This window comes from Sphaerodactylus townsendi, linkage group LG01 (assembly GCF_021028975.2).
Source record: "Sphaerodactylus townsendi isolate TG3544 linkage group LG01, MPM_Stown_v2.3, whole genome shotgun sequence".
NCBI classification, from domain to species: domain Eukaryota; kingdom Metazoa; phylum Chordata; class Lepidosauria; order Squamata; family Sphaerodactylidae; genus Sphaerodactylus; species Sphaerodactylus townsendi.
The window spans coordinates 30250464-30265090 of NC_059425.1; the positions used below are offsets into that span (position 1 = coordinate 30250464).

At 46.8% G+C, this 14627-nt stretch overlaps 1 protein-coding gene across 10 annotated transcripts in view; it reads left to right on the top strand.

Moving 5' to 3' along the window:
* The window catches only part of OTOF (otoferlin), a 184287-nt gene that overhangs the window by 15896 nt on the left and 153764 nt on the right, over nt 1-14627 (top strand). For all 10 annotated transcript variants that reach the window (XM_048516644.1, XM_048516639.1, XM_048516670.1 and 7 more), the window contains exon 2: nt 5771-5829. In XM_048516644.1, the coding sequence (XP_048372601.1) occupies nt 5771-5829 (59 nt within the window). The remainder of the gene's footprint in view (nt 1-5770; nt 5830-14627) is intronic.

Below are 14627 nucleotides of genomic sequence, written 5' to 3' on the forward strand. Positions count from 1 at the left end.
CCAGCATCTGGAGAAATCTCTCCATTCTGAAGTTATACTCATTATTTCTGAATGTCAAGCCCGCCACAGAATCTCCTGGGCTGTTCAGGCTGTCAGCTGTAGAGTGGAATATCGTTGTCCCTGGCTCTACGAAGGCCTTTAGTGCATTCCTTTTTTATTATTATTATCATCTGTCCTCTCTCTGATTTACTGAGAGCATCAGAGATTCTGTAGCCTCTCATATGCAAACATGTGCAATCCCTTCCAATTATGTTTCATTTGCAAACCTTAGCGTGTTGTACATAGAAGGATGAGAAAGGGAATAATGGAAGGGAGTTTTATGCTGTTGTGTGATTAGCTGAATCGCTGTACCTAGGGTGGTTTGTAAGGGATACAAAAATCACAGCCTTTTCTTCTATGCCCCCCATTCCTCTGCCCACCGTGGTCCTTTGCAAGTCTTCCAAAGTTTATACTCTGGGAACACAAGATAACCGTAGCCCTGCTGGCTGGGAGACTAGAGAGAAGAGAGAGAAGGGGACAAACTTTTTCTCTTCTACCATCAACAGAACTCCCAGGGGAGTTTCAGGAGTTGGAAATGACTATTGTGGGGAAGGGAACAGAATGGGTGAAGACTGTCAACATCTTCCACTGACGTAATTCTGGATCCACCTACGTGTGAGAGAGGAAGCACTAAATCTAGTGCATTTCAGCACCATCATTAATAACGGGGATACCTGCCTGTGTCTACCATTTGCTGCATGGAACACTGCCGCCCCTCACATACTATAGAAGTTTCTGTCTGTTCACCTGGGGAGGGCAAATAAATGTGGGGGAGTGAGACTGCAAAAACTGGGTGGGAGGGAAGGGTTAAGCCCTGCACAGCGTTCCTGATTTGAATCAGAGTCCTTAATCCTGCTGTTCAGTGGTGGCCTTAGTGATTCTGGGGCTCTGGACAAATGTGAGAGCAGCAGTGGCGTAGTGGTTAAGAGCAGGTGTGTTCTAATCTGGAGGAACCGGGTTTGATTCCCCGCTCTGCTGCCTGAGCTGTGGAAACTTATCTGGGGAATTCATATTATCCAAACTCCTCCTCCTCCTCCTCCTCCTGCTGCTGCTGCTGCTGCTGCTTCTTCTTCTTCTTCTTCTTCTTCTTCTTCTTCTTCTTCTTCTCCTCCTCCTCCTCCTCCTCCTCCTCCTCCTCCTCCTCCTCCTCCTCCTCCTCCTCCTCCTCCTCCTCCTCTATCACCCCATGGGGACCTCACAAATGGCCCTAGCCCAGTGCAAGGTGGACAGGAGGTGCTGCCCAGTTCATCTGCAAGCCAGCTGCCTTGCTCCACAAGGGGCAAGCACCTTTGGTGGCAGAAGGCTTCTTTTCCTCTTCTTCCTCCCCTCCTTCTGCAAGGAGGCAGAGCAGTGGTGATCAGGGCCGCTCCCCAAGTGCCATGAGTGAATGATTTCATGAATTGGTCTTTATGGGTAGTTGTGGGGAAATACCAAAGCAGTAATCAGGAAAGGCCTCTGCTTGCTTATGTAGGCATGTTTGCCTCCCTGCTCAGGTTCAGAGCTGGGTCTCCCTGTGGGTGGGTGCTCGTTCAATAGAAACATCTCATTACAGCAAGAAAAAGACCTTGGCAAGACTCAGAGCAAAAGGTGACAGGTTTAACTATGCATTTAAAGTGGGAAGAATTGCACCAAATTGCTGCTTGATTTTTGTGTAGGAGGAGGGAGGGGAAAGGCATAGGCCAATACAAAATTCTTCTCTAAAGCAGGAAGAAAGGGTTAGACAGGAGGAAAAGACAGACAAATGTAGCATGAACTGGTAACAAGGGAGAACTGTTTTACCATAGAGATTCTGGAAATGCTTAGAGCTATGTGATAGGTTCATTTCCTCCTGCCCCTGCCCCTCCATCTCTTCCTGGTTGCCATCTGCTGGCTGGCAACTCTGCCTGAAATACAGCCGTCAGCCCCTTTTGCCCTCCCCTCCAGGGAGGCCAGAAGAGACTGTGGTCCCTGGCTTTGGAGAGCTGCTGTTATAAACACTGAGGCTGGAAGGATGGGGCTTGGGGAGGCATGACCACGCCCCCAGGGCCAGATGGGGGCATGGCCCCACCCCCTGAGCCCCATCCCCAGCCTCAGTGCTTATAAAAGCAGCTCTCCAAAGCCAGGGACCACAGTCTCTTCTGGCCTTCCCAGAGGGGAGGGCAAAAGGGACTGCCAGCTGGGAACCCAGCTGGTGGGGGAGAGTGGGGGGGAGTGGGGGGGAGTGGGGGAGGGCTGGGGGGGGGGCTGAGCCCCATCTCCAAGCAGGGCAGGGGGCATAATTTGCTTACCTACGACCCTACCAACATGAGCGCCCTTCCTGACTAATCTTTTCTCTGCTAGAGAAAACATACGGTTTGGATTCCTCAAACTCTTCCCATTGATGGAAGAATTTTCGTCAGCAGAAATCAGATTTCTCACCTCTTTTTTCCGGTTGTTGCCCAGAATGGAAACCTCCAAAATCAGCATTTCAAGGGGATGAGAAGAAGAGAAAGCCAGCCTTAAAATGCTCGGTGGGATCCAGCCCACTAGTTTTCAGGTCCTATAAAATCCTATAGAGAAAACTGATGAAGAAACAGAAGCTTTGTTGAAGTCCAGCATATGCTTAAGAGGCAACCCACTTTTCTGTTAATCTACACTGAAAAGCGACTTGTCTCTTTGGTGCTGAGAGCGTCTACAGTGGAAGCTTCCAAGATTTTCTTGACTATGACTACCTTAACCTTTGTTTATTGAAGGCAGAACTGTCAGCTCCAGATTGAGAAATACCTGGAGACTTTGGGGGTGGAGCCTGAGGAGGGTGAGGTTTGGGGAAGGGGAAGGGATATAATGCCATAGAATCAATCTTCCAAAGTGGCCATTTTCTCCTGGTGAACACAGACAGACAGAAGCCTTTACTGGCATTATAAATAATAGTAAGGCAGAGGCGTAGCTCCAAGGGGATGGGGTGGGGGTGCATGACGCACTGGGCGCACGCCCCTGTGGGGGTGTTGTGAGGGCATTCTGGGGGTGTGGTGGGGACGTTGCGGGCCGGGGCGGGGGCAGAGGACGCACCGGTGCACCGGGTGCTTTCCCCCCTTGCTACGCCTCTGCAGTAAGGTGAACATATTTCAATTGCCTGGAGATCAGTTGTAATCCCAGGAGATGTCTAGCCACCAGCTGGTGGATAGTGAGTGACTCACTCCTGATTTGATGGGAGGATTTAGTTAGGAAAAGGGTGATTAGCAAGAGCAAAGTATTGTATTGTGGGCTTTCTAACTATTTAAAGCAGCAAACTTACGGAGGTTTACCAAGCATGGTGCTGTCCGTGGCTCCTGCCCTCCCGAATGTAAAATGGGTAAGGTTGCCAACCTCCAGGTAGGGCCTGGAGATCTCCCTGAATTACAACTGATCTACAGAACTCATTTCCCCTGGAGAGAATGGTTGCTTTGGAGGGTAGATGTATGGCTTATTATCTGGCTGAGGTCCTTTCCCTCCCGCATTGCACCCTCCCCAGGCCCCGCGTCCAAATCTCCAGGAATTTTTCAACCCCAGAGTTGGCAGCTTTAAAAATGAGACATGCTTGACAACATTAAAATGAAGGGAAAAATCACACTTTTCTTCAAAGCCGGCTCCCTTTCCCAGAGGGTTAATTTGAATTTGGTGGTTTAAACATTAGCATTTTAATAACCTTTTCTCCCCAGCTGTGTGAAAGAGCAGATCAAAGAGAAGGCTTGGTGACATAATAATAAAAAAGTTGTGTAGATTTATCTGTGCGTCTTGATGGAATACACCAATTCCTCCCCATGGTGCATCTGACAGTCTAAATCCATCACACGGTCACCTCGATGCTTTCCAGACTGGCAGGGTCTCCCATTCCTGCTCTCAGGCTCCCAAACTTTGACGCATTTCTAGCAAATGAGTCTGATCAAATAGCTCAAAAATGAGATGTCGGCAAGTGGGTTCCACTGGGGCTTATTCTCCAAAATCTTGCTGAGGAGTCCCCACGGATGCTGATGAATGAAGTCTGAAATCATTATGCTCTCTCATGAGCACAGCCACACCCACCAAGCAGCTTCCTAGCAGCAGGTCAAAGAAGTGAGCAATGACCTGGTGAATCACTTGCAAGGATGTGGGGCACTTGGCACCCTTGCTCATTAGGGGGCATGGTGACATTACCAGGTGTGGCCAGACCCCGTAGGCAATTTCTTTGTGGGGGCAGGGGACCCGTGACTGGGGAGGATCAGTTTCCCAGGCTGAACGAATGCACCATCCTGCGTTTAATATGCTGCCACAGGAGGTGGTGATGGCCACTAACTTGGATAGTTTTAAAAGGGGCTTGGACAGATTTATGGAGGAGAAGTCGCTCTATGGCTACCAATCTTGATCCTGCTTGATCTGAGATTGCAAATGCCTTAGCAGACCAGGTGCTCAAGAGCAGCGGCAGAAGGCCATTGCTTTCACATCCTGCATGTGAGCTCCCAAAGGCACCTGGTGGGCCACTGCAAGTAGCAGAGTGCTGGACTAGATGGACTCTGGTCTGATCCAGCAGGCTCGCTCTTATGTTCTTATGCTTTAAGTTGTGCTTGCAGTCAGCTGTTGCAAAGGGAGAATTTTTTTCACCAGAAATTTTCTTGTTTTATTATTATTATTGTTATTCATATTCTACCATTTGAGGTGGCTGAAGAACTATTTCTAAATTTGGTCTCTCCCTGGTTTATAATTAGTGTTTTCTTGTCATTTGACTTTAAAGTTTCTTAAGAGATTGAATGACTAACTGTTTCTTCTCTCCTTTTGTCTTCCTTTTTATCTACATTATTGACACGTCTAATTGTATCCTAATTCAAGCCTCGCTATTAAAGTAGTGAACAGAATTATTTTTATGTCTTTTTGTGACAGACTTTGCTATTTTATACGGTGTCTTTGCTGAACCTTTTCTGAATTCTTTTATTTTCCTGAGCACAAGCTTTAAAAATAGCATCCTCCCTTCCTTCTTGTTTGTCAAAGAGTTCTGCGTAACCCAGAACATTACTTGTTGTTTCACCAGAAGCTGTTAGTTTGATAACAGTCCCAACCACTTTGGAAGTTATTCCACGCTATTTTTTTATTTTATTAAATGTTTATACTGTTTATTAAATGTTTATTCTGCCTACCAGTGACTGCTAGCCAAGATGATTAAAGTGAATTTCCACATGCAGAGGCAACCCCTGGAAAAACTTGGCTACTGGGCCCTGTCTGTTGGCCCTCTTGGGCAACTTGTTGGTCCCTGTGTGAAACTAGCAATGCCAGCTTCCAGGCGGGGGCTGAGGGTCTTCCAGAATTACAGCTCATTTTCAGATGACAGGGATCAGTTCTCCTGGAGAAAACGGCTGCTTTGGAGAGTGGACACTATGACGTCATAGCCCCCTAAGGTCTCCATCCTCCCCATGCTCTGTCTCCAAATTTCCAGGTGTTTCCAACCTGGAGCTGGCAACTCTGTTTGTTTGTTTGTTTGTTTGTTTTTAAATTTATTTATTATTTGATTTAATATACCGCCCTATCCCCGAAGGGCTCTACCCTTCCATCCCTTACTAGTAGCCAAGGAGAACCTGGCAGCCCTAAATGAAACAGAATATTGGACTGGACCAACCAGCAGGGCAGCTTTTATATTATTGTTCTAACCACCAAGTGTGATATTTCAAGGAAACCCATTTTGTTCTGGAAGCTCTTTTACGAAGTTCACTTGAGTTTTGTGTTGTTCTGCACAGGCTAATTGCTTTTCTCTCTTTGGATTCCGTAGGCCTCTCCTTCTACACCAGAGTGCTTGAAAATTGTGAGGATGAAGCTCCATTTGATGAGGTAAGGAAGGAATGTCTGAAGCAGGAACTGAAGAAGGGTGTCTTGGGAAGGAACTCTTAGAATTTGGATTGTCATGTAGGCCTGATGACCTGTGATATATCCCGTCCAACAGTGTACAGGTGAAGGCAAGGTAACTTTGAAAACACCTCAGTTTCCCAAGCAAGGATTGTTGCCTGACCACTGCTTGTCTCCCAATTATTACTGAGGCTGTCAACCTCCAGGTGGTGGCTGGGGTTTCTGGGATCAGTTACTATATGGCAATTGAGGCTGAGATCAAGCTTGGGAGAGCCACGCTTATCTCACCTCGATCCCGGGTTCTTTTCCCCTCAATGACTCCAGGCCAGCTGAGTTCTCAAAGATTTATTGAAAAACAGAAATAAAAGAAATAAAACATAAATGCAGTTACAGAGCTTGCTCAGCTGAATACATTCTTACAGTTCTGTTGGGACATCCTGCCAAGAGGTACTGATCTAAGCTTAGGCCATGGTAGAATCACCCTGGTCTTTGTCCTCTACTGTCCAAGAAAACTCCTATACCTGCCACGAGGTTACCCAAAGCCTTTGAAGTGCCTTATTTGGGCATCTTCCTGTCCTAGGTAAATTTCCATGGCCTTTTGGTTCCCCCATTCGGAGATCAAAGGCCCTTTTAACATGTAGGTGTGATGCTGCTAGATCTACAGCACAATTCTATCACAGTTACCCTGGAGAAAATGGCTGTTTTGGGAGATATATTCTATGGCATGATACCCCACTGAAATCCCTGCCCTCCCAAACCCCACCTTCCCCAGACTTCACTCCTCACAAATTTCCACCAATGTCTCACTTGAGAGCTGGCAACCTGTTACACATCAGCTCAGTTCACTGTGTAAGACATTATTTACACAGATTTAAAAGCCAAGAGGGTGTTGCTTCTTCTGGAGAAAGTTGTGCAAGAAATAAAGTAATTATCCAGTGTTTGTTTCTTTGTTATATTTCTATCACATTTCCTCAATAACACTCTCCTGAAACCATTCACATCAAGAGAGACAGGCCCTGCTACAATCTAAACAGGCAAGATGTGTGGGGAAAGAGGGTTGCAGATGAAAAGGCAGGAGAAGAGATCAAATATACTGTTGGACCTAGCTTATTTTCCCTCAGTAGTAGTCTTTGTTGGATGAAAATGGTGGGATGATCATCCTCCAGACCTTATTCTTATGGTCAGAGATAAAGGCCAACATGTTCTTTCCCTTCTTTTTGGTAATCTCTCAGGCAACTGGGAAGAGGTATAACATTCATTTTGGCGGAGGGGAGAAATGGTTACTGGTTATCCATCTGTTTCTGGGCACCATTCAAGGTGCTGATTCCCTTTAAGGCCCTAAATAGCTTGGGCTCAGGCTAACTGAAGGACTATTTCTTCTGGTACTATCCAGCCTGTCAGTTAAGAGCTGTCTTTCAAGCAGTACCCTCTGTGCTCCCACCTTCAGAGGTGAGATAGATGGCAACCGGAGACAGGGCTTTTTCAGTTCTGGCACCTTGCCTTTGAAACGTCCCTCCTGAGGCTCCCTTGCTGCCCACTTTACCATACTTTCTTTTAGGTGGTGGACTGAAATGCAGTTTCTTTTCCTCATGCTTTTAATTAGGAATTTTATCTTTTCAACTTTTAAATGGTTGGACTCTGTTTTATGGATAGGTTTGTACTGTCCAGGATCTTGTTTTTTTAAAATCTTGATCTCCTAAACAATTAAATATTTTATAATTAAACTGTACTCCCAGCATCTGTTCCTTCTCTGGCTGATGACTGGGTCTAGTTTGGCCTCACACTTGTTATGGTGTGCTTCTAAGGTTGCCAGGTCCCTCCTAACAGCTAATGGGAGCTTTTAAGAGGCAGGTTTAGGGGGCAGTGATTTGCATCCCCACAAAATAATCTTACCTCTGGCACAAAGCAGACGAGCCGGCATCTCACGGGGGCAGAGTGGAGACATTCTAGTACTTGCCTTTCCGTAGAGTTTTCGGGACAGTGGTAGAGCATCCCCTTGGTGTGATAATGGTGCTTTCGCATTGCACCTGAAGTGACGTCATTATGCAGCTGCGTGTCAGTGGGCAGTAGCAGGAAGCCACAGGAATTGTTCTTCCCAGGAGGGAGGGAGGGGTGGACGTAGTGAAGCCTCTCAGTGGCTGTTAATTTGGTCCTAACAATTTCAACTTGAGCTAAGCAGCTGCAAAATACAGTGTGGCAGGCTATGAACTTCCTGATGTCTAAGTGTTACATATGTGTGCTATGGAGACAAAATGCAGCCACCCTGCACCAAGAAATGTATCTGCTACAGAGTGGGTAGACACCATTAAATCCTGAAGAGTGACATCTTCATGAAACCACAGATCATGGTCCAAGAAGCCAAAATGTTCTTGGCGGCACCACCTGCAAAGCCAATTGTTCACCTCTACTATTCTTCTTGCTCTCCCCGGGCTGCGTCCTTCAACTGGGAGTAGAGATGAAATTTCAACCTGTGCATCCAGATCCTTCAGTTTTCTTCTCAGAGCTTCAAAATCCCTCGTGATGTCCCGAAAGCTACGTCTTGCAGTGCCATTTGTTCCCACATGGACCAAAAGGAAGGGATAGCAGTCAGTAGGCTTGACATGGCTTTGCAGCCACTCTGTGACATTGCGGTTTGGTGCGCTAACCTCCATGTCATGCTGTGAGTCCCATGGTGTCAGCCGATAGGTTTGTGGATGCTCTTTGCTTCTTCATCAAAGCATTTTCCCCCCACAAGCAAAGGGCCAATCCTGCCTCTCACTGGAATAGAAAATTCTTTAAAAGAACCAAGAAACTCTTGGGTCAGCAGTGATTACCCAGTCAATTACGACTGCCTATGTTACAGGAGGATGTAAATCTTCCAACATTTTGGGACTGGCCCAGCACATCATGGCAGCCATTTTGTGATTCCCTTGACCCGGGGTTTACCAACCCTGGCATGGGAAATTCTTGAAGATTTGGGGAGGTCGGGGGTGGTAAGACTTGGGGGAAGTAGGGTTGCCAGCTCTGAGTGGGGAAATCCCTGGATATTTTGGAGATGGAGTCTGGGGCTTGGGGAGAGCAAGGAACTCAGCAGGGCACAAGGCCATAGAATTTACCTTCCACAACAACTGTTTTCTCCAGAGGAACTGATCTTTGTTATCTGAAGATCAACTGTAATAAGCAGGGGATCTCCAGGCCCCACCTTGAAGTTGGTAACCATGGAGGGGAGGAAGCTCAGTAGGAATAGTGCCAGTGGTGGGATTCAGCAGGTTCGCACCACTTTGGCAGAACCGGTTGTTAAAAACCGTGTTTGTAAACAAACAGTTGTAAAATTATTTGAATACCACCACCAGAACCGGTTGTTGAATGATTTGAATCCCACCATTGAATAATGCCCTAGAGTCCACCCTCGCAGCAGCCATTTTCTCCAGAGAAACTGCTTTCTTTGGAGATCAATCATAATTATGGGAGCCTCCCTGGCCCCTACCTCCAGTGCAGAAATTTTGCCTCAATGCATATTTTTAAAATGCCAAAATTGCCTATACATTCAACAAGACTGCAGATCCCCAGGACCCCCAGGCACTAAAATACGTCAAGACATTCAAATGGTTTCTTGTTATTAGATCATTGGTTTCCAAACTGTGCTAGGGGAAGGAAACTAGCATTCCACAAGAGGGGCAGACATTGGCCTTGAAAAATGAAACCACCATCATTATGGAACGTGTTATAATAAGGTCATAAAATATGATTAGTTCTCCTACAGTACGAGGTAGTAGAGGACTCCTAAGATCTCCACCTGGTACTTATTCATATGGAACTGGAGCACCCGTTGAATGGGTTGTTCAAACGGACATTTTCATGTTGTTAATGTTTATTGCTAATTAAATTCATGTTTCACAGCACACTGTGTAGCATGCCTATTTTCAGTTGATTTTACAGTTATTTCATACTTGCTTATTTATCCTTTTCCTTATTGACCAGCTTTTTTTCTGATATAGGCAACCATTCTGTCAGTGGCAGGGGAAGGGCCACAGGGGTGATTGCCCTGGGTGCAAAATTCTTAGGGGGGGCAACATTTCCAAAGGCAAAAAAGTTGTGGCCTGCAGTAATATCCTCTGGCCCAATCCTTTTGCAGAAGTGTCTGAAAGAGACCCCCAGAGTGAGGCACCCTTGGAGAGGGAGGGGAGGGGAGGGAATGCCGCCCAGGACTCACCAATCTTGGCCAGGCTGGCCACCAGGATCTGCTGGATGCCACAGGCTGGTCTGGGCACTTGGATCAGTGACGGTGGCCGAGCGCAACTCTTCTGGTGGCGGTGCCCTGGAGGCATTGTCAGATCATCCCATGCCAGTGGCAGTGGCCCTCTTGCCTGCATCTGCCCATCTGGCACAGCCAGCAGGGGCCAGCCAGTCCCTGGTTGAAGCCACCTTTATGCATTTGGCCCCCCAGTGAGATGGGCCGAGGCAGGGGTTGTCCAGCGGAGCAATCCTGTCCACTTGGGCTGGCCTTGGCTGATTCGCCACTTTTGAGGCCTCCTGATGAAGTGGCAGGAAAGATCAGGGCTCTGGCTTGCCTGTGGGGAGGGCCTCTGGCCTTTTCCCCACTGGCCAGGAAAGTGCTTTGGTGACCAGCTCTCTTCTCCACATGGCGCTTGTGGTTTTGCACATTTTTGGTGCACATTTTTCCGAGTGCTTTCAGTGCTGGTGGCACAGCCAATCTGCCATGCTTGGCCGCCAGGGATGGCCCTTTTTTCCTGGGGCCCAGTTCCTCACTCCCTGGCCTGAGGGTGCCTCCCCTGTGACAAAGTGGAAAAACACTCAGAGCTCATTATTGCTGCTGCATGAAAGTGTTCACCAGCCACACTGGAGTTCAAGAAGTGTCTGGGCAGAGGGCAGATAAGGGAGCTCACAGTCCTTGGGGCGAAATGGAGTTGGCAGTGACGGGGGGGGGGGGGGGGGGAGGATCAGAGGGTTTTAAAAACCTTATTTTATTTAAGGTGCTTAAAAACCATTTTGAGGACACACTTGGTGTGGTGGTTAAGAGCGGTGGACTCTAATCAGAGTCCTTGTTTGAAACCAGGGAGTGCTAATGGTCCACGGGTTAGGGGGCGCAATACTTGCCTTGCCCTGGGCACTGGCAGTCCACGCTGTGCCACTGCTTTGCATCTGTGGATCTAGCTTGGTATTGGTATGTTCCTTTTCTCATGTTTGTATGTTATAAAAGCAAAATACAAAGTTCTGAACAAATTTCAGGGTTGGGCCACATGGACCGGGGATGTCAGAGCACTCATGAATGTACCCCCGTTCCCCAGTAGACTACTGAGAGCCCCCAAAAAGCTGATTGTCAAAGTTGCAAGAGCCCCAAGGACAAAAGGCAAAAAGGGCATGGGGGTGGGACTGTAAAGATGGGGCATCATGCAGCATTACCCTTCCTTGTTTCCACTAATGCAAGATATTCCCCTAGGAAAACAGAGATTGCGGTCAATGTAGCCTAATTCTTCCTCTTCACAGTAGCCTTCCCTGCCCCAAGATATTTTATCCATAACTTTGAGTATCAGCTTTTTTCACACCTCAGGAGGCTGCGGAAAAGATTTGTGAGTGTGAAAATCTTGTGAATGCCTTCTGCTCCCAGTTCATAGGCTCCAACCCACTGAGGCACCATGGTAGATACATCCTACCCCTCTTTGACCACTATGGCCAGCTACCGTATCTTAAACCCATCCCTCCTTTTACTACCCTGGTTTTGGTCTGTTGTTTTCATTGCTGCTTTGGATTCCTTTTGTGATTTTCATTATTTTAATTGTTCTTAGCTGGAAGCTGCCTAGAATAATGCTGGGAGCATAGAATATATACCCTGTTTCCTCGAATATAAGACATCCCCTGAAAATAAGATGTAGTAGAGGTTTTGCTGAAGTGCTAAATATAAAGTATCTACCGAAAGTAAGACATAGCAAAGTTTTTGTTTGGAAGCATGCCCATCGACCAGAGCATTCAGCTGTGGAGCGGAAAAATAAGACATCCCCTGAAAATAAGACATAGCGCATCTTTGGGAGAAAAAATTAATATAAGACACTGTCTTATTTTCCGGGAAACACGGTAGGTATTGAATAATGGACAACGGCATCAGTTCACGGAGTAGAGGAGCTATAATCCAGAGTGGGAGAGGCTATAATCCATGACCTACGAAGAGAGGTTTAGGGAGCTGGGGATGTTTAGTCTGGAGAAGCAAAGGTTAAGGGGGGACATGAAAGCTATGTTTAAATATTTGAAGAGATGCCGTGTCGAAGAGGGAGCAGGCTTGTTTTCTGCTGCCTCAGAGACTAGGAGACAGAGTAATGGATTCAAGGTGCGGGAAAAGAGATTCCACCTAAACATTAGGAAGAACTTCCTGACTGTCAGGGCATCGACAGTGGAATTCGAAAAGATAGAAAAAGTGCTGAGAGGGGCAACAAGGATTATTGAGGGACCGGAACACCTTCCTTATGAGGAGAGGCTGCAGCATTTGGGACTGTAGTTTGGAGAGGAGATGTCTGAGGGGGGATATGATTGAAGTCTATTAAATTATGCATGGGATAGAAAATGTTGACAGAGAGAAATTTTTATCTCTTTCTCACAATACTAGAACCAGGGGGCATTCGTTGAAAATGCTGGGGGGAAGAATTAGGACTAATAAAAGGAAACACTTCTTCACGCAACATGTGATTGGTGTTTGGAATATGCTGCCACAGGAGGTGGTGATGGCCACTAACCTGGATAGCTTTAAAAGGGGCTTGGACAGATTTATGGAGGAGAAGTCGATCTATGGCTACCAATCTTGATCCTCCTTGATCTCAGATTGCAAATGCCTTAGCAGACCAGGTGCTCAGGAGAAGCAGCAGCAGCAGAAGGCCATTGCTTTCACATCCTGCACATGAGCTCCTAAAGGCACCTGGTGGGCCACTGTGAGTAGCAAAGTGCTGGACTAGATGGACTCTGGTCTGATCCAGCAGGGCCTTTCTTATGTTCTTATGAATTCACTGCCTTAGAGAGTGGTGGAGTCTCCTTCTTTGGAGGTTTTTAAACAGAGACTGGATGATCATATGTCGGAAGCGCTTTGATTGTGTGTTCCTGCATTGCAGGGGGTTGGACTTGATGGCCCTTGGGGTCTCTTCCAACTCTATGATTCTAATTCAATGGTGGGCCTGCAGAAGATCCCTCGTTCAGTCCCCAGCATCTCCTATTAAAAGGATCAATGGATGCGAAAGACCCTGGAGAATTGCTGCCAGGCAGAGCAGACAGTACTGTATGAGTATAGGGATGGGTCTGACTCAGTATAAGGCAGCTTCATGTGTTCCATGACACAGTCTTTGTAACAGCTGAAAAGAGCAGGGAAATCCCTAAAGCATTGCCATTGTTCAGAAAGCATAATCCTATGCCCAAGAGCACAGCTCCATTTCTCAGCCTGCCCTGAGTAACTAGGCAAAGGAGGACTATACTAATTGAGCCATTCTGCAGTGCCTTGCCCTTCTCTATGGATCTGATTGAGAAAATAAATATTCTTCTGTTGTGTTTGAAATGAATCATGCTTCCAGTTTTAGTTGGGGAGGGAGCAACTGGAAAAGTTGAGAAAACGTGGCATGGTACAGTCCTGAACAGAGTTATACCCTTCTAAACCCATTGACTACGATAGACTTATATGGACATGATGATGAGATGGTTTAGGATTGCATTGTAAACCACAGCTACTGTGTTTCAAGCAGTGGTGGGATTCAGCAGGTTCACATCACTTCGGCAGAACCGGTTGTTACAATAGTGCTTGTATGCAACCATTTGTGAAATTATTTGAATCCCACCACCAGGGTTGTTAAATTATTTGAATCCCACCACTGGTTTTAAGCCTATTGAAATCAATAAATGTAGATGGAAGTAACTGTGCATTGGATAGTATTGTAAACCTGTTGCTCTGAATAGATGGTTTATACCTGGTGTTGTCACGGGCTGGCCACAAAGGAGGCAGACCTCAACAGGTGTATATGTAGACCAGGGGTCTGCAACCTGCAGCTCTCCAGATGTTCATGGACTACAAATCCCACCAGTCCATTCCAGCATGGGCTGGTGGGAATTGTAGTCCACAAACATCTGGACAGCCACAGGTTGCAGACCCCTGATGTAGACAGACTGAGGTTACACAGTGATGAAGAAGAAAATACTGTGCACATGCTCCAAGGACTTTTCTCGTGTAAAAATATCCTTCACATAACTGCGGTGTGAACCCTGATATTCGAAGAGGGTCCCAGACTGAGATCTGGTTTCTCCCCACTCCCATCAAACCCTGCCACTACCCAGGGACTCTGCTCTTAGTTCCCCAGTGGCTGCACACAAAGCTACTCTCTCCACGTCCACGTCTGCAAATTGCTTGCTTCTCTATTGTTACATAAACCTCTGGTGCTGCAAAGCTTACATAACAGCCTCCCGCACATCACAGCCTGCCAACTAGTTAAAAAAAACCTGCTGGGGCTGCTGCCATCGGGGGCTCCCCTCTTCTCCACCCCCACTCCCCTTTGCCGTGAATCTCATTTATTTTCAACAAATAGCTTTGCTCTCTTATAACCCATGGAACTTAGAAAGGTGGATGTTTGAAAAGGAGAACAATGGCTTGTATTGATGTTAGATGTGTAAGGGGAGAGAATCTGTTGTTGCTGCTCATTCAAAGGGGTGCTTGGGAATGGGAAATGTAATGCGCTTGCTTTTCAGGCTAAACTTTTGTATGAATGTCGTACAAAAATATGCCAATTTGTAACAACAACACACACACACCCACACACACA